This window comes from Scyliorhinus torazame, chromosome 18 (assembly GCF_047496885.1).
Source record: "Scyliorhinus torazame isolate Kashiwa2021f chromosome 18, sScyTor2.1, whole genome shotgun sequence".
NCBI lineage: Eukaryota > Metazoa > Chordata > Chondrichthyes > Carcharhiniformes > Scyliorhinidae > Scyliorhinus > Scyliorhinus torazame.
In genome coordinates, this window is record NC_092724.1 from 44526282 (window position 1) to 44548837 (window position 22556).

Sequence of the window (22556 nt, forward strand, 5' to 3'; positions counted from 1 at the left end):
ACTGTGTCTGTAATCAGACAGGCAGAAAATTAAATCTGGTATAATCTTAGCTTTGGTGCCTTAATTCGTTATTGAATAAAGTCACTGAGCCATCAAGTTCATTCTGTGTTTGGTTTTGAGTTTGGCATTATTTTGTTGGAGTCGGTCAAATCATTTCCATCAACCCCCTCCAGTACTTTAGTAGGCAAACACATTGCCCTGTTCAATACTCCCTCAGATTTGATTAATGTTCTGTGCCGAGTTAGCTGATTTCAGCGGGGGGGGGGTGGCAGGAAAGGGTTATACTGGTCCCTTGGACTAGCGAAGAAGAAATCAGGCAGGGTTCCCTGATTCTGATCGCTAGTCTGTCAACTCTGGTGGAACATACTCCTACATGGATCTTGAATAGAGCCGCTTCACGTAGCAACAGGGGAATGGGCTAAGACAGGTGGAATGGTGCTAAGCCATGATGCTCATTTGGAGAGTCGGTGCAAGCACATTGGGAAAATGGCCTCCTTCTGCACTGTGACAGTTCTGTGATTCTGTGACATGGTGGGTGGGACGTGGCAACCTAATGCGGTGTGCGGCGAAAAGAAAATCAGTATTCTGAAGGCAGGATGGTGCTGTCGGGATTTTAAAGCCGGGTTAAAGGTGGACAAGCTTCCCAATGAACAATATTAGGAAATCATTTTGCATGCATTAGCATGACACACAGGCTCATTAAAAAGCCATCTGACCAGGATTAAGTTCCCCGCCAGCGAGAAATTCGAATGTTCACATTCAAGAATGCATAAGTCACATAAATGGTGCATACCTTGTGTTTAACAAACATTTTATTAAGGCATTTATGATTTTATAACAACAAAAGATACAAGTACAAATGGAAACATAATTCAGTGCGTAACACACCCCTCCATCTCCCACTGTTCCCGCCTACGCTAGACAAAAATAGCCTAACTCCCCCTACCACCCCCATATTCCCTAACTGCACCCCCCCCCCCCCATTGAATCTGCTAACAGTTTAGCTTTCCCCGAAGAAGTCGATAAATGGCTGCCACCTCCGAATAAACCCTAACGTTGATCCTCTCAAGGCAAACTTAATTTTCTCAACCCAGCCATGTCGCTAATCCATACCGCTGATTTTGGGGCTTCGAGTCCCTCCACGCTAGTAAGATCTGTCTACGGGCTATCAAGGAGGCAGAGGCTAAAACGTCAGCCTCTCTCGCCCCCTGAATTCCCGCGTCTTCCGACAGTCCAAAAACCGCCACCTTTGGACTCCGCGCCACCCTCATTTTTAGCACCGTGGACATGACATCTGCAAATTCCTGCCCAAATCCCCAAAACATGTGGCCATGATTTGCGGGCCCTCCTGCACACCTCACACACCTGCCTTCCACCTGCTCATCCGGGCCACCGTCATGTGTGCCCGGTGGACCACCTTGAATTGTAACAGGCTGCGCCTGGCACATGATGAAGTTGCGTTAACTCTGTTCCGGGATCCTCTCACAGACCCACCTCTAACTCCTTTCCCAGCTCATCTTCCCATTTACACTTTAGCTCACCTATCTGGGTTTCCTCCCACTCCATAAGTTCTTTATAGATTTCCGAAACCTTCCCCTCACCCACCCCCATTCTAGAAACTACCTTGTCCTGTTTCCCCTGTGGCGGTAGAAGCGGAAAGGTCGAAATCGGCCTTCGCACAAAATTCCTCACCTGCAGACACCGAAACCCATTCCACCCAGCAATTCAAACTCCACTTCCAGATCCTCCAAACAGGGAAAGCTCCCATCAATAAACAGGTCCCCAGCCTCTCAATACCTGATCTCTGCCACCTCCGAAACTCCACATCCATCCTCCCCGAGACAAACCGGTTCACTCGCGGGGTTTTACGTGCCCACACAAACCCAGATATCACCCTATTCACCCGCTTAAAAAAGGCCTTCGGTATAAAAATAGGGAGGCATTGTAAAACAAACAAAAATCTCGGGAGGACCGTCATCTTTACGGTCTGTACCCTCCCCGTCAGTGACAACGGGAACATGTCCCACCCCCGGAAGTCCTCCTTCATTTGCTCAACTAACTGGTCCAGATTTAATTCATGTAGCTGCTCCCATCCCTGTGACAGCTGAATACCCAAGTAACGAATACTCCCTCCCACCACTTTAAACAGCAACTCCCCAGTCTCCTCTCCTGCCCCCTCCCCTGGATCACAAAAACCTCGCTTATACCCATATTCCATTTGTACCCCGAGAACCCGCCAAATTCCCCTAAGATCCGCATAATCTCCCCCATCCCCCCCTAACGGGTCAGAAATATATAGGAGTAGGTCGTCTGCATACAACGAGACCCTGTGTTCCACACCTCTTCCCGGCCTTGCCCCTTCCAGTCCTTTGACACTTTCAGCGCCATCACCAATGGCTCTATAGCCAAGGGAAACAACAGTGGGGAGAGGGGACATCCTTGCCTCGTCCCCCCGGTGCTGTCTAAAGTAGTCCAAACTCACCTGGTTCATCCGCACACTCGCCACCGGTGCCTGGTACAGAAGCCAAACCCAGTCAATAAAGCCTTGCCCAAACCCAAACCGTCCCAGGACCACCCACAAATAATTCCATTCGACCCGGTCAAAGGCCTTCTCCGCGTCCATAGTGACCACCACTTCCACCACCCCACATTGGCAAACCCCGCCTGGTCTTCCCCTATCACCCCCGGAACACAATCCTCTATCCTCGAGGCCAGAATCTTGGCCAGCAATTTGACATTGACATTCAGGAGGGAAATTGGTCTGTATGTCCCACATTGCTCTGGGTCCTTCTCCCGCTTCAGGATCAATGAAATCGAAGCCTGTGACATTGTTGGGGGAAGAACACCGCTCTCCCTTGCCTCATTAAATGCCCTCACCAGCATCGGGCCCACCATCGCAGAAAGCTTCCTGTAAAATTCCACTGGGCAGCTGTCCGGTCCTGGGGCCTTACCCGACTGCATGGCCTCCAATCCCTCCACTACTTCTATAATCCCAATCCCTCCACCAACCCTTCCTCCACCTTTGGAAACTTCAACCCTTCCAAAAACTGCCTCATCCCCTCCAACCCAGCTGGGGGCTCTGACTCCTATAGCCGATTGTAAAACTCCTTGGACACCCTGTTCACCCCCGCTGGGTCCAAGACCGTGGTCCCCCCTCTGTTCTTCACTGTTCCTATCTCTCTGGCCTCCTTCTTTTCCTGAGCTGAACATCCTACTGGCCTTCTCACCATACTCATATATCGCCACTCTCGCCTTCCACAACTGCCCCACCACCTTCCCTGTAGATATCAGACCAAACTCCATCTCCGGCTTTTGCCGCTCCTTCAACAACCCTGCCTCCGGCGCCCCCCCCCCCCGCTCCTTGCTCACTCGCAAGTCCACCCAGTGTGGGGCATGGTCCGACACAACAATCGCCGAATACTCGGCATCCACCACTCCTGCCAGCAAAGCCTTGTTCAAAATGAAAAAATCAATCCGGGAGTACACTTTGTGAACATGGGAGAAAAAAGATAACGCCTTCGCTCTTGGCCGTCCGAACCTGCATGGGTCTACCCCCCAATCTGTTCCATAACCCCCTTTAGCTCCTTCGCCACGGCTGGCATCCTCGCTGTCCTTGAACTCGACCGTACCAACCTCGGATCAATGGCCATATTAAAGTATATCCCCATGATCAACCTATGCAAGTCCAGGTCCGGAATCTTCCCCAACACCCACTGGGAACAACATGCTGAACTTCACCACCTTCTTGATTTAACTTTATTAAAGCTCGCCCTTCTTTTGGCCAGTTCCGCACCCAAGTCCTGGTAAATGCGCAGCTCGTTATCTTCCCATTTGCAGCTCCTCGTCTGCCTGGCCCACCTCAAGATCTGTTCCTTGTCCAGGAACCGGTGCATTCGTACCACCATCGCCCTCGGCGGCTCATTCATCCGTGGCTTCCTCATAAGCGCTCTGTGTGCCCTGTCCACCTCCAAGGGACAAGTAAACACACCTTTCCCCAACAGCCTCTCGAACATACGCGCCACATATGCCCCTGCGTCCGATCCCTTGCTGCCCTCCGGGAGGCCAAAGATCCTCAGGTTGTGCCTGCACAACCTGTTCTCCAGGTCCTCCATTTTCTCTTGCAGCATTTTCTGGTGGTCCCTCATCAGATCCATCTCCGCCGCCATCGCGGTTAGCTGGTCCTCGTGCTCAGCCACCACCTCTTCCACCTTCTGGATCGCCCTGGGCTTCCAATCTTTGCTCCACCCGGTCAATTCCCGTCTTAATCGGATCTAGGTACCCTTGTCTTTGCTTAGCAAAGCTCTCCTGGAGGAATTTCACCAGCTGCTCCATTGGCCATTGGGCCGGCAATCCCAGTCCCCGAGCCTCCGCCATGTTTTCCTGTGCTGCAGACTCCACTCCCTTCTTTGCCCAACGATCTCTCCTTTTCAGACTACCTGGTCCACGAATCCGTAAACTGGTGGGGGATTCTTCTTCTCTACCTCACCAGTCTCCTATTTTCCTGATCAAATCCCCCATAAGTCGGGGAAAAAAGGTCCCAAAGGTCCACCACGAGCGGGAGCTACCAAATAAGTGGCCACTCACTCCATGGCCGCCACCGGAAGTCCATAAATGTTGCATACCTGGTGAAGTAGACTTCATCCATCTTTAAGTGTGAGTTGTCACTACATTTTTTTTCATTCTGGGATGTGGTCATTGTTGGCAGCATTTATTGCCCATCCCTAATTGCCCTTGAACAGAAGCAGCTTGAGTGGCTTTCCAGGGCCATTTGAGAGTCAATTACCGGCTTGGGTCACTGTCTGTGCGGAGTCTGCACGTTCTCCCCGTGTGTGTGTGGGTTTCCTCCGGGTGCTCCGGTTTCCTCCCACATTCCAAAGATGTGCAGGTTAGGTGGATTGGCCATGCTAAATTGCCCTCAGTGTCCAAAAAGTTTAGATGGAGTTGCGGGGATAGGGTGGAGGTGTGGGGTGTTCTTTCCAAGGGTCGGTGTAGACTCGATGGGCTGAATGGACTCCTTCTGCACTGTACATTCTATATCTAAGTCTGATCTCTGCTCCTTTTTCAATAAGGAGTATGACATTCCAGCAACGTGCCAGAATGACTGGCGATAATAGGGCCGTTGGTCCCAAAAGAACAGACTTAACGGTAGTATATGTCTGCAACATGATTCGGTCAGCTCAAAATATGAAGTTTGTAAGTTTTGGTTTTGTCCACAGGAATAAAGTGTTTCTATTCCTATTTTTTCTAAAAAGCAGCAAAATGACTCAATACACGGTGAAAAGCTTTCCTATTTCACAATAATATGATTAAACCTATCAGTTTAAATTTTTCTAATTCTCCCAAACCAATTTCTGTTGTAGTTGAATTAAAATTAAAATTTGGCTGCTGGGAAGACATGCTAAAACATATTTTTAAAAATTGTATTACAAACATCAGAACCTAGTCATTAAAAATGGACAGATGAAAGGACTCGGACGTTTTTGAGCAAGTTGACTGGTTTACCATTTTTGTTTTTAAACTTCAGTTTTATTGATTGGCATCGGGGTTGTGCGGATAGGGTGGAGGCGTGGGCTTAGGTGGGATGCTCTTTCCAAGGGCCAGTGCAGACTCGATGGGCCAAATAGCCTCCTTCTGCACTGTAAATTCTATGATTCTATGAACTCCACTGCTGTGGGTCTGGAATCAGATGTAGGCCAGATCAAGTAAAAATGGCACCCGGACCTTTATCCCACAAGGTTGCATGTGGTCAGCCATTCCACCCCCCCCCCCCTACCCCCCGCCACCCCACCCACCCACCCCAACCCCCCCCTGCCCCCACCCACCCCCGCCCCCCACCCCCCCGCCCCCCGCGCGCCCCCCCGCGCGCCCCCCCCCCCCTGCGCCCCCACCCCCCCGTGCGGCAATCACTCCCATTTCCACTCCCGCCATCGAATTTCGACTCCAGAACGGAAGAACTCCAGCAGGTGTATGTTGAAAAAATGTCACACTAGTGCACTCGGAACATTCTTACAGAGTTGGGTTGTAATTATTTTCAGGACAGCAGAGGGAGCTTTACTCTGTATCTAACGTGCATGACCAGAAAGTGCTTGATGGAATGGCGCTGAAGAAGTTTCACTTGGCCTCTAACCTGTGTTGTATCTAACCTGGTAATGTGTGAACAGGCAGTCTAGAGGACCTTCAAGCTCATTCAGAGACCAGGGCACCCTTTCAAAATGGCGGCCCAATCTTCAGCTCCCTCGTGATGAAAATAATTCTGCGCGCAATCTACCAGTCAGGCTGCTCCCGTAAAGCAGCACGCCGTGGCACAATGTGGCCGGTAAATGACAGGAGTATGACATAAGGAGCTCCCTGTATCTACTCGGCTCGCCACGCCTTGCGAGATCTATCGCAATCGCACCCGACGTCACAATGTGAAGCCCGCCCATTGTGGGCAGCATCACCTTTTGGCACATCTGTATATTAGAGCAAGACAGCTAGTTTTACTCTAATATGCAGTTCCCTGAGGTAACTAAGGTGTTGGGATCTATACCCTTCGCTTTGGAGACCTCGGGCAAGTGCTGTTCAGTACCAGTCTGACCACTGCCTCCTACTGGCCGACTGCCACCTGCAGGAAAACCAGGGGGTAGGTAGGGGGACATGGAAGCTGAATGTAAAACTGCTGACCTCTGAGAACCTCGAGGAACTCAAGAGGGATTACAAAGGTTGGAGAACCGTGAAACCCCTCTTTGAGTCTCCACATCTCTGGTGGGAAGCAATCAAGGGGGACATCAAAAAGTTTTTCATCCTCAAGGGCATTCAAAAGGTGAGAGAGAGACAAGGGGCCATGTCCAGGCTCCAGAAATGTATGCAGAATTTGCTCCAGCTGCAGTCGATGGGGGTTGATGTCAAGGAGGATCTCCAAGAGGTGAAGAGTCCGCAAGCCTCGCTCTACACCTCGGAGGCCTCCAAGGTTATCTTCCGTTCCAGAGTCCGCTCCGTGGAGCAGGATGAAAAGTGCCCTTCGCTTCTTCTTCCAAAAGGTGCACAGAGAGACCTCTGTGATCAGCAGCCTGAAGGAAGAAGATGGCTCTGTAAAGTCATCGCAGTCTGAAATCCTGAGGAGCAGCCAATCCTTTTATGCCAGATTGTATGACCTGAAGCCAACAGATAGCACTGTTTCCCAGACCTTCCTGTCGTCTATCACGGAGTTCTTAGGCGACAGCGAGCCGGAAAACCTGGACAAACCGCTAACTCTGGATGAGCTGACAAAGGCCGTCAAGTCCTTCGAGACGAGTAAAACTCCCGGAAGCGACGGCTTACCGGTTGAGTTGTATTCGGCTCTGTGGGACTGGATAGGCCCAGACCTGCTGGAAGTGTACGAGAGTATGCTTTTGGAAGGCAGCATGTCAGAGTCCATGAGGAAAGGCATCATCACCCTCATCTACAAGCAGAAGGGGGAAAGGGAAGAAATTCGAAATTGGCGACCCATTTCACTGTTGAATGTGGATTATAAAATTCTAGCCAAGGTCAACGCCAATCGGGTCAAGTCTGCTCTGGAGTCGGTGATCCACCCTGACCAGACCTGTGCTGTAACCGGCAGGAAGATCTCTGATAGCCTCGCGCTACTCAGGGATACGATTGCCTACGTGCAGGACAGGAGGGTGGACACCTGCCTCATCAGCCTTGACCAGGAGAAGGCTTTTGACAGAATATCGCACACCTACATGATGGATGTGCTCTCCAAAATGGGGTTTGGGGAGGGAATTCGCAATTGGATCAAACTGCTCTACACAAACATCTATAGCGCAGTCTCAATCAATGGGTGGGAATCAGAAAAGTTCCAGATCAAATCTGGAGTCAGGCAGGGCTGCCCTCTCTCCTCTGCCCTGTTTGTGTGCTGCATAGAAACATTTGCCGAGTCCATCAGGAAGGATCCGGGTATAAGAGGAGTGGCGATCCCAGGCAGCGGAGGCGTGCAAGTCAAGGCCTCCCTACACATGGACGATGTCGCCGTCTTCTGCTCGGATCCTGCGTCTGTACGCAGGCTCTTGAATGCCTGAGACCAGTTTGAACTGGCCTCGGGAGCCAAGGTAAACCGCGGCAAGAGCGAAGCCATGTTCTTTGGGAACTGGGCCGACCGGTCCTTTGACCCCTTTGATTACCTGAAGATGCTGGGGATATGGTTCGGAGCGGATGGGGCGTGCACCAAAAACTGGGAGGAGCGCATAGCCAAGGTAAGACAGAAATTGGGATGGTGGGAGCAATGCTCCCTCTCCATTGCATGCAAAACCCTGGTCATCAAGTGTGAGGTACTCTCGGTGTTACTGTACGTAGCGCAGGTCTGGCCCCATTACCCGACCCCACGCCACAGCAGTCACCCGGGCCATCTTCAAATTTATCTGTAGATCCATGATGGACCGTGTCCGAAGGGACACTATGTACAAACCTCTGGAGAAGGAAGGGCGGAACGTACCCAACACCTCCCTCATCCTGTTGGCCACCTTTGTGTGCAGCTGCATCAAGCTGTGCGTGGACCCCCGGTATGCAAACACCAAGTGTCACTACATACTGAGGTTCTACCTGTCCCCGGTGTTACATAGGATGGGCCTGGCCTCATTGCCGCGGAACGCTCCAAGTAGTTGGACCGTTCCGTACCACCTGTCCCTCGTGGAACGGTTTTTGAAGAAAAACACCTTTGACCACAAGGCAATGAAGCAGTGGTCAGCACGTAATGTCCTCGAGGCCCTCAGGGAAAAGGAGACTGTGGAGGACGTTGGACGGTTCCCTGAGCAGACTGTCAGAGTCATCTGGCAGAACGCCTCATCACCAGGACTTACAAACAAGCACCAAGACCTAGCTTGGCTGGTGGTGAGAAGGGCCCTCCCTGTCAGATTCTTCATGTACACCCGAAGGCTCAGCGCTGTTGCACTCTGCCCTCGGAGTGGCTGTGGGGGAAATGAGACAGTCACCCACCTCCTTGTGAAATGTGCCTTTGCAAAGATGGTCTGGAGGGAGATGCAGTGGTATTTGGCAAGGTTCATCCCGAGCAGCTCTGTGACACAGGACTCCGTGCTCTACGGACTGTTTCCAGGGACACACACCGAAACAAACATCAACTGCTGCTGGAAGGTCATCAACTCGGTGAAAGACGCTCTTTGGTCTGCCCGAAACTTGCTGATCTTCCAGTGCAAAGAACTGTCCTCGACCGAGTGTTGCAGACTGGCACATTGCAAGGTCCAGGACTATGTGCTGAGGGACGCACTGAAGCTTGGGGCAGCTGCCGCCAAGGCGCAATGGGGAAAGACCACTGTGTAAGGTCTTTCCAGCAAATGTACACCGAGGGGCGGGTAACAGTGTAAACCCCCCTCGGTCTGGGCCACCAACACTCAAATGTATAAAAGAAACATGACAATGTAAATATTTAAGAAGGAATTGTAACATAAAGAGCGATATGTGTGTAATGTTATCAAAATTGAATGGGAAGAAAGTCAAGGGAATGTGTAACTCTGATGGAAATGTACAGTCAAGACAATTCAAAATGTTCTGTAATGTTTATGATAGCTTTTATGAATAAAGTATATTTTTTGTAAAAAAAAACTGGTCTCCACACACGGGCACCAGACGGAACAGCACTCGTGGGGGTCTCCCAGGGGATTGGAGACCCCCAGGTGCATGCCCTCTGGGCAGGGTGGTACCCTGGCACTGCTGGTGCCACCCTGGCATTCGCCCGAGGTCTCCGAGGCAAAGGGGTTAGATCCCAATGAGCTGCATAGCTCTAATATGCAAATTTGCAAAATAGTGATCCGCCCACAATGGGCAGGATTTAGATTGTGACATCTCGGGAGATTGTGTTAAATCTTGGGAGGTGTTGCGAGTCAGGCAGATCCCGAAAGAGGAATCTCCCGGCCGCCCCACGCTGCCTTTTGGCCACAACGAAGCTGCTAGATCGCGGCTGACGCTTAGGAACCTTTCCGTTAAATCGCACCCTAAGTGTGGGTGAATACAGGTGTGGATCTCATCCAAAAAGCCGGTGAGAAACTGCCAACCAAACTCCCCCAGAACGACACCTCGGGCGGGATTCTCCGGAAAACTTTTTAAGTGTGGTAACGGGCAGGAATTGCCGCTCGCTTCCCGGCGCTCGGCGCAGCGAGGCCGGCAATGCTATTCAATGTTAATTGGTCCACTTAACGAGGTCTCACAGGCTTCTTCCGCAAATGAAGGCACGCCAGCTGATTCGCCATACTGCGCACTCCAGGCTCCTGCTAACAAGGTCGAGCAGCACTTAAGCTGCACTTGCTCAGCCAACCCCAGCCAGCTTGCAACAATGGTGCCCAGGAGACCAGCCCCAAGATTCAGGGACGTTGACCTGGGGAGACTCCTGGATGGTGTGGAGGCCTAGAGGGATGTCCTGTTCCCCCAAGCGTCCTGGACAGTCAGCCACAAGGCAGCCAGTGCAGTCTGAGATGATGTGGCGGCAGTTGTGAGCTCGGGGTGTGTGACCAGGAGGATTGGCCTCCAGTACCGTAAGAAGGTCAATGACCTACACCGGAAAGCACGAGTGAGTAGACACCAACGCCTCTACCCACCCCCCAATTCCCCATGCAACCCCCAACCCTCCCTTCACCTCTTCCCCCTTCAATCCCCCCAACCCTCCCTTCACCCCCCCTTCCCACTGTGTACCACGTGTGTGGCTAACGATGCCCCTTTGTGTCTCCTCAGGAAAAGCTCTCCATAATCGTCGGGAGAGGGCCCAGGGTGGAGGGGTGCCGGACTTAAGAATCCTCACCTCCTTCGAGGAGTGGGTCCTGGAAGTGACTGAGGTGGCCGAGCACAGATTAGTCACCCATGCGGAGGTTGGCGGATGCCGCAGAGGGGAGGAACCACCGGGCTCCACCCAGAGGACCTGTCAAACTTGACTTGTTATAGCCTTACTGACTGACCATTCCCTCCCACTGACCACATGTCCATTCTCCCACAGGTCTTCCAGCCGATGGTGCTGGCCCATCCTGGGCGGCCCCCTCTCCGACTTCGAGGAGACCACCTCGGAGGAGAGCCCCGAGTATGTAACCGTCGTCACATCACAGCTGTCATCTCCACCCTCCATCAGCGCAGATACACACACCTTGGTGGGAAATGTTAGTGGTGAGTCATCTGAGGCACAATCTGGTGAGCACCACACTGCTGATGATGCACATGAGGTGGAGACAGGAACCCCCAGGTGAGACACCAGTCGGAGAGCTGCTGGATACCAGGTATCTGCCATGGTGGGATTTGATCCTGGGTCCCCAGAGCATTAACCTGGGTGCCTGGATTCCTCGTCCAGTGACAATACCACTATGCCACCGCATCCCCTTAAATGGCCAGCTGCAGAGGCTTCAGCAGTCAGTGGGAGTTATGGGTGGTCAGTGGGGCAGACAGGCAGGGGCAAGGGTTGCCCCTGGAATGGGTAAACGGTCCAGGGGTTGGCATGGTGGTGCCGCAAGTGGTTGCCCCCCCAGCGCCTCCCCCTCCACCCTCCCATGGCAGCCCACCCCAGCTGAAGGTCTCCCACCCCCCACCGAGCACTGTGGTGGCAAGCCCAGTGCCCCAGGACACTTTGCCTGTGAGCAAAGATGGCTACTCACCTCCTTGGCTCCCTACAAAAGCCCTTCCATCAGGTTCACGTACTAATCGGCACCAGCGTGCCCACTTGCTGGGGAGACCACTGAATGACAGGGAGGCTGTTGGATATGGGATGGAACTCATTAATTGTATGGAAATTGGGCTTATGTGGGGCTAATCGGTTTCTCACCTCGCTACGGCGTGAATACGATTTCGCCTACGGGAGCTGGCCAGTTGCATCGCAACCTGTTCGGCGCTTGTCATGATTCTCATTTGTGGCCTCTCCCGCTATTCATCGGCCTCGTTTCGCTTGAATGAAAGCGCAACGAGTATCGAAGATCCCGCCCTTAGAATTTTTGGGGTTGAATTGTTCCATATAACTAGCGTAGGCTTACGGCATTGTGATGTAAGTATGCCTAGGTCTACCGTATATACAGTAGATCCAAAAATATCTGAATATCAAAATGCAATCAGTCCCAAGGGTTGCAGATACTCGGCCTGTAATTGTAAATGTAATTGCCACAAAATATACTAACCTCATGAGGAGGCCCAACTAACAATATTTTTCAATAATTATTCCTCATGTTTCTGTCTCTAAATTATGGATAGAATAACCCTGACAGAGTGATCTTTTTACTCACAGAATCTTCCCTTCAGCTGGTCCAGAGCGAACAACATCTGAAATGAGAATGGCAGTTTCTCCAGTGCTGACATTGGGTTTATCCTTCCCACCAGATATTGCAATGCCAAATCCTTTCTTTGAATCCTGGAGCAAAATGCAAACGAGTAAGAATTACTACCTGTGCCACTGACAATATTCTGCATCATTACTCCAGCCATCCAGCTGTCATAATATGCACTCATGTTCATAATGAGATCCAGACAGGCAGTGATGGACACACACAGGAACCAATCACCACACAGAATACAGAACAACCGATCACCAGGCAGGATACTACAGGGTACATTACCAGTATAAAACACATGAGGCAGGAGGGCTCGGCCTCTTTGTACTGGTGATAGCTGTAGCAATGTACAGTCAGCACCTACTACACATGGCACAGAGCAAGTCTGGGCAAGCCAGACCAAGGTTAGCAACCTTAGATTAATAGAGTGTCGACCCACAGCGAACTGTGTACATTACTCGGCAAGTTCAATAAAGCAGTGTTGAACCATCTACAGCGTTGGAAGCCTGTTTTCAAGTGATACTGCATCGAGTTGCAGCCCGTGTTAATCCAACAAATATAACACATCATGGTACCAGGAAACTATTAACTCTAACAGACCTACCTCGAGTAAACCTGAAACGACCGGAAAGCAAGTAGCAAACAGCCAGCGGTATGGAAAAGATCCAGGCCCCTCCGCAGCTCCGGATCTCCGGCAACCTCGGCGCCAACTGGAGGGTCTTCAGACAGAAGTTCCTCCCACACCTCACGGCATCCGACCTTGAGGAAGCATCAGATGCCAGGAAAATCGTGCTGCTCCTGTCGACGGCGGGGGATCACGCCATCCACATCTTTAACTCACTCACGTTTGCCCAAGGAGAAGATAAAGCAAAGTTCCAGACCATTCTGCAAAAATTCGGCAGCCACTGTGAAGTCGAGCTAAATGAGAGCTTTGAACGGTACATCTTCCAACAGAGGCTTCAGGGTAAGGACAAACCTTTTCACTCATTTTTGACCCATCTCCGCATCTTAGCGCAGTCATGTAACTATGACTCGACTGCTGATTCCATGATCCGGGATCAGATCGTTTTCGGGGTCCATTCCGACTCCCTGCGGGAGCAGCTCCTTAAAATCAATCGTATGACCCTCGCGATCGCCATTGAAACGTGCGCTGTCCATGAACATGCCAGAAATCGCTACTCCCACATCAAGGCGGCAGAAACGGCAAAACTAGCTTCCCACGAGGCAGAAAGTGTACAGGCCATCGCTAGGCTGCAGGGCCTGAGCATTGAGGAGATGGCCATTTCGCGGGTTTCAGTGGCCGTTTCGTGGGCTTTCCACGGGGCCCCGCGCACGCGCACTGCGACTGGGAGGACAATGCGGCCGAAAACCCTCCTGCGCATGTGCGAACGTTGGCCGACCGCACTGCGCAGGTACGAAGGCCCACGGAACGCACTGAAGTCAGCGTCATGACGTGCCAAAATTGTGGCTCCGCCCATTTAAAGCGGCAATGCCCAGCCAAAGGAAGGCGATGTCTACAATGTGGAAAGCCTGGGCATTATGCAGGTCCGCTCCACCGGTCAAAAGCCAGCGATCCCAGCTGCAACGCAGACCTGTCCACTGCACACAGCAAGGCGTGCAGGATTCCGATCCCGAAAGCCCAACGGACCCAAATGGTGACTGCCTCAAGTCTCCATATCAGGTGGGCATTATCACCACACGCGAGACTGTCTCCTCCACTCATGCAAAGTGCCTCTCAATCCTAAGTGTGGATTCTGGTGAATGGCACGCTGTCGTTAAAGTGAATCAGTGCAGAATCCAATTCAAACTGGACACTGGTGCGTCTGCAAACCACATATCCCGGGCAGACCTCGACAGCATCCGAGACCAACCCAAAATTCTTCCACCAGCCTGCCAGCTCCTTGATTATAATGGCAATTCCATAGCTGCTAGTGGATCGTGTCATCTAGTTGTATCCCACAAGGCAATCACGGCGACGTTAAGATTTGAGATTGTCAGGCTTGACAAGGCATCCCTGCACCGGCCCGGGCGTGTAAACTCCCTAATCTGGTACAGCGAATCCATGGCCATGTCCTCGGCACCTCCGACTACCTCATCTCATGTGAATCTACAGGCTGACATAGACGACATCCTCACGCAATATCCCAATGTGTTCGGTGGGATGGGCACGCTCCCGTATCGCTACAAATTACTACTCAAGCCGGATGCCACCCCAGTCATTCATGCACCATGCCGGGTGCCGGCTCCTCTAAAGGATCGTTTAAAAGCGCAGCTGCAAGAGCTCCAAAGCCAGGGCATCTTTTCAAGGGTCACGGAACCAACTGGGTCAGCTCCATGGTCTGCGTGAAGAAGCCCTCAGGCAAAATACAAATCTGTATCGATCCCAAAGACCTCAATCGCAACATCATGAGGGAGCACTACCCGATCCCGAAATGGAAGAATTAACCTCTGAGATGGCACACGCCAAATTCTTTACCAAGCTGGACGCCTCACATGGTTTCAGGCAGATACAACTGGACTCCATGCAGGCCATGGTGCTCAAGCAGATCCATGAGGGTCACCTTGGAATCAAGAAATGCAGAGCTCGACAGGCAGTTTACTGGCCTGGGATCAGCCAGGACATTGCCAACATGGTCCTCAATTGCACCACATGCCAGAGATTCCAACCATCTCAGCCCAAGGAGACGCTCCAACAACATGAGCTCGTGACCTCTCCATGGTCCAAGGTGGGAATAGACCTCTTTCACGCAAATGGGCGTGACTGTGTACATCTGATCGATTACTTTTCGAACTACCCAGAAGTTGTGAAGCTGTTGGACCTCACGTCAAAATCAGTAATCAAGGCCTGCAAGGAGACGTTTGCCAGGCACGGTATACCACTCACAGTGATGAGCGACAATGGTCCATGTTTCCACAACCAAGAGTGGTCCAACTTTGCACAATCCTACCACTTCAAACATGTCACATCCAGTCCCCATTACCCGCAGTCAAACAGGAAGGTGGAAAAAGGGGTCCACATTGTCAAGCAGCTGCTCTGCAAGGCTGCAGACTCTGTATCTGATTTTAACCTTGCACTGTTGGCAGACAGGGCAACCCATCTGTCGACTGGTCTGTCTCCGGCACAACTACTCATGAATCGCAACCTGCAGACAACTGTTCCAGCCATCCACTTTCCAGACCTTGATCACCTCACAGTGCTAAGAAAAGTGCAGCGAATCAGGGACCAGCAGAAGATCACGTATGATGCTCATGCCACTGATTTGCCTGTGCTGGCTCCAGAAGATGTTGTTCGCATCAAGCTGCCTGAGGGAGGTTGGTCAGCCCCAGCTGTTGTTGTACGACAGGCTGCCCCCAGGTCTTTCGTTGTTCGCATGGCTGATGGCTCCATTCTCAGGTGCAACAGAAGAATGGCACTGCGCAAAGTTGCCTGCCCACCATCACCGGACTACACACCTCCGTATGTCGAGACGCCTCCTCCGGACATTTCAAACCACGAGCTCGTCAATCTGGCAGCAATCCCGCCTGTCGAGACGCCGGCATCCCCCCCGCCACCTCTGAGGCGGTCAACAAGAATCCGTCGCCCACCACAAAGACTGGACTTACAGACTTTAACTGTGTAAATTCTGTTCACCATGTTCTGTATATGCACGATAGACACCTTCCCATGTATATATGTTCACTCACTCACCGTTTTGCACATAGTCACACATGTAAATGCAAGCACACAGCCACAAGCATCCAAAATTTATTAAAAAGGGGAAATGTCATAATATGCACTCATGTTCATAATGAGATACAGACAGGCAGTGATGGACACACACAGGAACCAATCACCACACAGAATACAGAACAACCAATCACTAGGCAGAACACTACAGGGTGCATTACCAGTATAAAACACACGAGGCAGGAAGGCTCGGCCTCTTCGTACTGGTGATAGCTGTAGCAACAGTCAGGGTGCAATGTACAGTCAGCACCTACTACACATGGCACAGAACAAGTTTGGGCAAGCCAGACCAAGTTTAGCAAACTTAGATTAATAGAGTGTTGACCCACGGCGAACTGTGTACATTACTCGGCAAGTTCAATAAAGCAGTGTCGAACAGCGTTGGAAGCCTGTTTTCAAGTGATACGGCATCGAGTTGCAGTCCATGTTAATCCAACATATATAACACATCACCGGCCAATTGAGTGAACCGATTATCAACCTACTCTTAATTCTTCATATCATAAGAGTGGAACTTGATTGACCAGGAGCACAAAATGGGTGACCTCGCATTGGGAGCAGATTTTGCACTGCCCCAATGGAAAGAAATGAGGCAGAATTTACAAGGGGCTGTCGGTGCACCAGCACTTGTTTTATGCTACTGCCGAAGACAACATTAACCCCCAATCTGATGGAGCCAATACATTAGCTCGGTAACAGTCACTTACAATTCTTATTTTTAAACCACTTTTTTCTTTAAGTGAGCTGCAGCGGCCACTTTAAGACCACTGGATAGACTGCTCCGTGGATTGTTGGGTAGAGCATGTGGGGCCTATGTGGTGTCCATTGACATTTCGATGCTGCACTGTGAACCTAGTAGCTTCACATGATGCAGATTTGCTAGGGTTAATAGGTCACCTGTCTGTTGCCAGTGGTTATCTTGCTGCACACTTCAAAGTTCTCTCCAAAATGGCAGCAATCCAGAAGTTGTTTGGGGTGGTGGTGGTCGGGGTGGGGGGTGGGCACTTATGCTGTCCTGTAATTTTCATTACAATACTGCTAAGTCTGCCCACTTCTCTTGGCATATGATTCAGTTCTTCACGGTTCATGAGGCTTTTCTTGAGATAAGAGAGCCTGACTTAATCAGAGTGAATGCTAGGAACAGATTCAGAGTCTTTTTGAATTTGAATTAAAGCCAGAATAAAGGCGGTTGAGGTGCTCTTGTTTACTGACACTGCATTCTTTCCCTTCTTACGAGGGGGTGTTTTGTTCTTTGAACTCAATCTGTAACAATAATCAAATCAATGGAGGGAAAGATCAATCCCTCACATCCCACTGAGGATCAGAAAGTATTGATAGAAAATTCCCTCAGGAAATTAAATTCATTGGGTAAGGTCCATGATGTATAGATGATACTGGGACACTAAAGGGACACTGGGGGGGGGACATTAGGAAGGTGAGTTAAGGTTCATGGTAGCCATAGATTGTTGAATGGTTTGAGGGAAGAGTAGGATTGGTAGGTGAACAGTTCAGTTTCTCAGATTCTAAAGGAAAATAGAGGAAACAAGTGAAGAGGGCACTCTGTAGAGCGCATACCTCCGCCACTCTGTGTTACCTCAGCTTCAGGGGTTAAGTCATGAGGAGAGATTGTACAAATTAGGCCTGTTTTCTCTAGAATTTAGATGGTTAAGGGGTGATCAGATTGAAGTCTTCAAGATATTAACAAGAAAAGACAGGGTAGATAAAGATAATCTGTTTCCTCAGGTTGGAGATCCTAGAATTAGGGGGCATAGTCCACAAATTAGGGCCAAACCATCCAGGAGAGATGTTAGGAAGCACTTCTACACACAAACGGTGGTAGAGGTTTGGAACTTACTTCCATAAACGGCAATTGATGCTAGATCAGTTATTAATTTTAAATCGGAGATGTGCAGCATAGTGGCAGAGTGGCGACGAGGACTGGGTTGATCCCCAGCCCTGGGTCACTGTTTGCACATTCTCCCCGTGTCTGCGTTGGTCTCACCCTCATAACCCAAAAAAGATGTGCAGGGTAGGTGGATTGGCCATGCTAAATTTCCCCTTAATTGGAAAAAAATAGAATTGGGTACTTTAAATTTATATTTTAAACAAATATAAATCCGAGATAGATACGTTTTTATCAAGTAACGGTATTCAGGAATGTGGGCCAAAGGTAGATATATGGAGTTAGGCCACAGAGCAGCCATGATCTAATTGAATGGCAGAGCAGGCTCGATGGACTGATGGCACCTGTCCAGCTAATAGCCTACTCTGAAAACTCTGCTTATTTTTAGACAGCTGTGGCAAACCCCAACACAGTAACTAAAACAATCCACAACATTCTAAAATATCCATAATGTTCTAAACAAAACAATCATTAACATTTTTTTAAAAAGTCAATTTTCCCCTTCTCCTAATGTTAGTGGATTCTTCAAATAAATTCCAGGATCCAGATCTGCATCTCTGCCAAAAACAAACCAGTTTTTCCTTGGGCCATAACCTATTTGTGTTCCACGTTTGATTGAAATCTGTCTATTAGTTTTTGAGATATCGATGATTAGACTAGCAAACACTGGCAAACATCACCTCCGCCTACCTTCAGTGGCAGAGTAAAAATGGCAAAGACTGAAAAATATGAATTTACCCGATTTATCACCACTGTGCGCTGCTCCCATATCAGGGTTTCCTCCATCTCTACGGACTGTGAAGAAAAACAGATTATTAATTAATTGAACTTCAATGGAGAGACTATTTTTTACAACCTTTTTACATCCTCTCCATTGAGGATGTCGGCCCTTCTCTGGGTACACTTCCCCAGATATTGACTCTTTCTCACTACTGGCTTGTTGGGATGCAGTTCCAGGCATTGACTCTTCTTGGTGCACAGTTTTCTGGGCACTGACTTGCTGGGATGCAGGTTCCTGGGTGCTGACTCTTGCTGGGATCCAGTTTGTTGGGTGCTATTTAGATAGGGCATCATATGAAGGGGTCCAGGTGGCCTCTAGTATGAGCCTCTACAGAGGGGTGGAGTGGGGGTGTCAACAGGTACTTCAACCTTGAAGACCATTATAGCTGTCATTCACACAAATGCACTATCCAATAAGAATCAGTAGATTGGCAGTGGGTAGCTTAACTTACTTCCTTTCCCTAATGCTGAGATGCCTCAGTTGTCATCATGATGTGCTTGCACCTTTGAGGAAAGGCATCTTAAACTACTATCAATCAATACCACTTCAAGATAAGATATGATGGATTAGCCCCATGACAAGTCTTTCCGCAAGCAGCTGAAGTGAAGATTATATGTACAATGTTTAGTCTTCCTGTTATATAGTCTTATCTTCAAATAAAGTACCTACATTATTGTTTCACCAATCCTTGTACATTTAGGCCGGAGAGAAGAAGAATGTAACAATGATTGCTGCTTGTACAAACTCCACCCAAGGCCTAGGTCACCAAGATACCTAGACGATAGATGACTGATGAAGAGGTGTTGCGGATGGGGGCTGGGGATTAGTGGATCAGAGTGGGCCGGCAGCAAGGACAATGGGGTTGTTCTCAGCGATTTCATCTCCCTTCCTGATGTCGGATTTCTCAGTCAGACATTGAATGCCTGACAGCGAGGAACCACCCACATCCCACCATCTCCCCCTACCATCCAGAAGCAACTCCAAACGTTTGCTTTTCAGGCTTCTCACACGTTGAGTCCCCGTCTGCCGCTGGGTTAATAACAATGGCAGTGGGATGACATGCAGTAATTGCCCATCTAAGGCCTCAGTTGGTGGTGGGGCGGAAGGCAGTCCATGGGTATTCCTGCCCGAGACTTAATCGGGGCAGAAGCGAGAAGGAGGCAGGGTCTCCACTGCCATTCTCTTGCCTAATTAACTGTCCCCCCTCCATCTCCAAACTTACCTCAGGAGGGTATGAAATACTGCCCTGTGTATTTCTTGCCTATATTCCTCAGTTTAAAATTTACAGCAAAGTTACCATCTGAGCCACAATGGCTGGAATATTTTGTGACAGCACAAAGCCTCCGTCGCTCAATTAGTTGAACATTTTCTAAGACTCAAGCTTGTTGGTGTCGTGTTGGGTGTTCTGGTTCACAAACAAGCCAACAATGCTGGAAGTGGTGTAACGCTATTTTATTAAGTGTTCAACTATGCTAACATACTATAAACGTGGGTATAAGCAATACCAGCTTAACTGTGGACCCTTTCCTATCACTAGCTATGGTGAGGCACTCAGCACATGGTGAATGTCTGTGATGCAGGCTGTGAGCTCTGTGCTCTGAGCTGGCTGCTGCTAGAATGAATGGGAACTCTCCTGTCCCCTGTCTTTATAGTGCTTGTGCTCTCACTGGTGATTGGCTGCGGTGTTATGTATGCTGGTTGGTCCTACTGCATGTCCATCAGTGTGTGTATGTGATTGCACCATAATGTACTGATGTATATTATGACAGTTGGTTCAAATTCCACACCCAGATTTGAACATATAATGCTTGTAGATACTTGAGTGTAGTGCTGATGGAGTACTGCATTAACTGGGGCCAGTTCTGCTTTTTGAAGTGAATGTGAAAGATTCAAAGAGGAACACAGAATTTCCCATTCCTCTGCATCTACCAAATACAAATGAACTGGCAATTAATTTTCATTGTGGCATCTGCAAGTGCCATCTTTGCTTAAACAACAACCGGAAGTAATTTACTCAAGTGAATCAGTTTGAACTGAAACAAAATAATCAAGACGAGTTTTTTAATCTTTCGAATGTACATAGAGACGGTGCAAGGCATTTTCCTCTGACCTCACAGTTAATAGATTAACAAACTCTAGAAGGTTCTTATCTTCTGATCTACAGCCTGAACCTACTACATTCCAGGAATGTCAGACTCATTGTTTTCGCAAGGCTAAAGCTATAACTTCCGATACACTCAAGTAATGTCTTTATTTAACCCATTCAGCTTCAGTACATCTCAAAATCTAATTTGTCTAAAATTCTAAAATTAGAATTCCCAGCAAAGATATAACAAACATCAACATATTACCAGATTGGGGGTGTTGAGGTATTTGGGGGAGGGGAGTGGGAAGAGAGGGGGACATTTCCAGCGTTTAAGTGGGTTCACGACACACTTCAGAATTTGAATCTGTGATCTATGCTGTCATTTTAGCAGAGCACTGTGGGGGTTCTGCTTTGTTGGACAACAATGGCACCTGACTGTCTTTTGGGTGGGTGTAAAAGATCCCGTGGAACTATTTGAAGATGAGTATAACGACTTCTCCTGGTATTCCGGCTGCCATCTCTCCCTCAACCAACACCACCAAAACAGGTTAATTGGTCATTTATCTTGCTGCTGCTATTTGTGGCATCTTGCTGTGTACAAATTAGCTGCTGGGTTTGCCTACATGATAATTCTTTCCACTTCTAATTCATCAAACATGAAGCATTCTGGATTCCCCGAGGGTGTGAAAGTGCTTTCTTATAATCTGCTTCCTCTGTGGCTCAGTGTGTGAGTGTAGTATGAGGCATATCGAAGACCGGGCCAGTTTAACAGCAGTTCAGATGATTCAATTGGCCAACGTATCCTGGGAAAGGAAAGGACAAATTGTCCAGGATTTCTGCTCCTGATCACTGTCCGGTCGGTGTCAGCTGTGTCTCAGTTGGTAACACTGTTGCTCTTTTTAGCCTTAGTCTATTGGCTCTGATTACGTCACCTTTGCTCACGAGTCGCCAGGTACCTTTATGATACCACCACGTGGTTCAAGTGCAGGTTATGATTAATAATACAGCACACCGCTTAGTAAGGATTAAAACAACGGTCATTTATTATATACAACGAGCAATATTAATACACTAATACTACTATCTATATAATAAACCTATCACTACTGGCCAACACTTAACTTAGGAAGAGCCCACCAGGTCAGGGAAACAAATGGCTTGTCCAATCAGGTCTGGCCCGCGGGATTCAAAAGGCTGCTACAGGTCGGTGGCTAGGTGTCTCTACCGGATAGCGATCGCTGGATTCAAACTTACAATTGCCGGTTGATGGTCTTGCGAAGGTCTCGAGCAGGCGAAGTGGAGAGAGAGAGAGATCTGAACTTGGCCCCTCACTTTTATAGGGCCCAGGGGCTTCCCGCCTCCCGGGGCGGCCCTTGACCCTGAGTCCCAAGTGATTGGATTTGTCCCCAATCCCTGGGGTCGATGTGTCCAATGGTGAGGCGATTCCTCGATCGGAGGGTGGTCGTTCACCTGTCTTTGTTTCGGCCACTGCAGGCGCCGACAGGTCTGGCCCGGTATTCAATTGCTAATATGTTGCAATTGTTCCCGGGGATAGCCGATTTAACTGTGGATGTCTGAATAGATGGGCTGCAAACAGTCCTGAATGTAACTGCAAATACCTGGGTTGATGGGCTGTTGATAGCCCTGAGTATCGGTCTGGGCTAACTTCCCCAGAGCCGAAAATGCAATACTGTCTGCAGCTGCCTGCTTGTGTCTTGTTAGCTGCTTTTCCCAGCAGTCTGTCGGGTTAGCCATTTCAAACTGGGTTTTGGCCAGATTAATCGGAACGCAGC

The 22556-nt window shown here is 49.5% G+C and overlaps 1 protein-coding gene across 2 annotated transcripts in view; it reads right to left on the reverse strand.

Annotated features, from left to right (window-relative positions):
* Nucleotides 1-22556, reverse strand: part of LOC140395179 (tight junction protein ZO-3-like) — a 137407-nt gene that overhangs the window by 96100 nt on the left and 18751 nt on the right. For both annotated transcript variants that reach the window (XM_072482686.1, XM_072482688.1), the window contains exons 2-3: nucleotides 18635-18691; nucleotides 12222-12346 (exon numbers count right to left, since the gene is read on the reverse strand). In XM_072482686.1, coding sequence (XP_072338787.1) covers nucleotides 12222-12346; nucleotides 18635-18691 — 182 coding nt within the window. The remainder of the gene's footprint in view (nucleotides 1-12221; nucleotides 12347-18634; nucleotides 18692-22556) is intronic.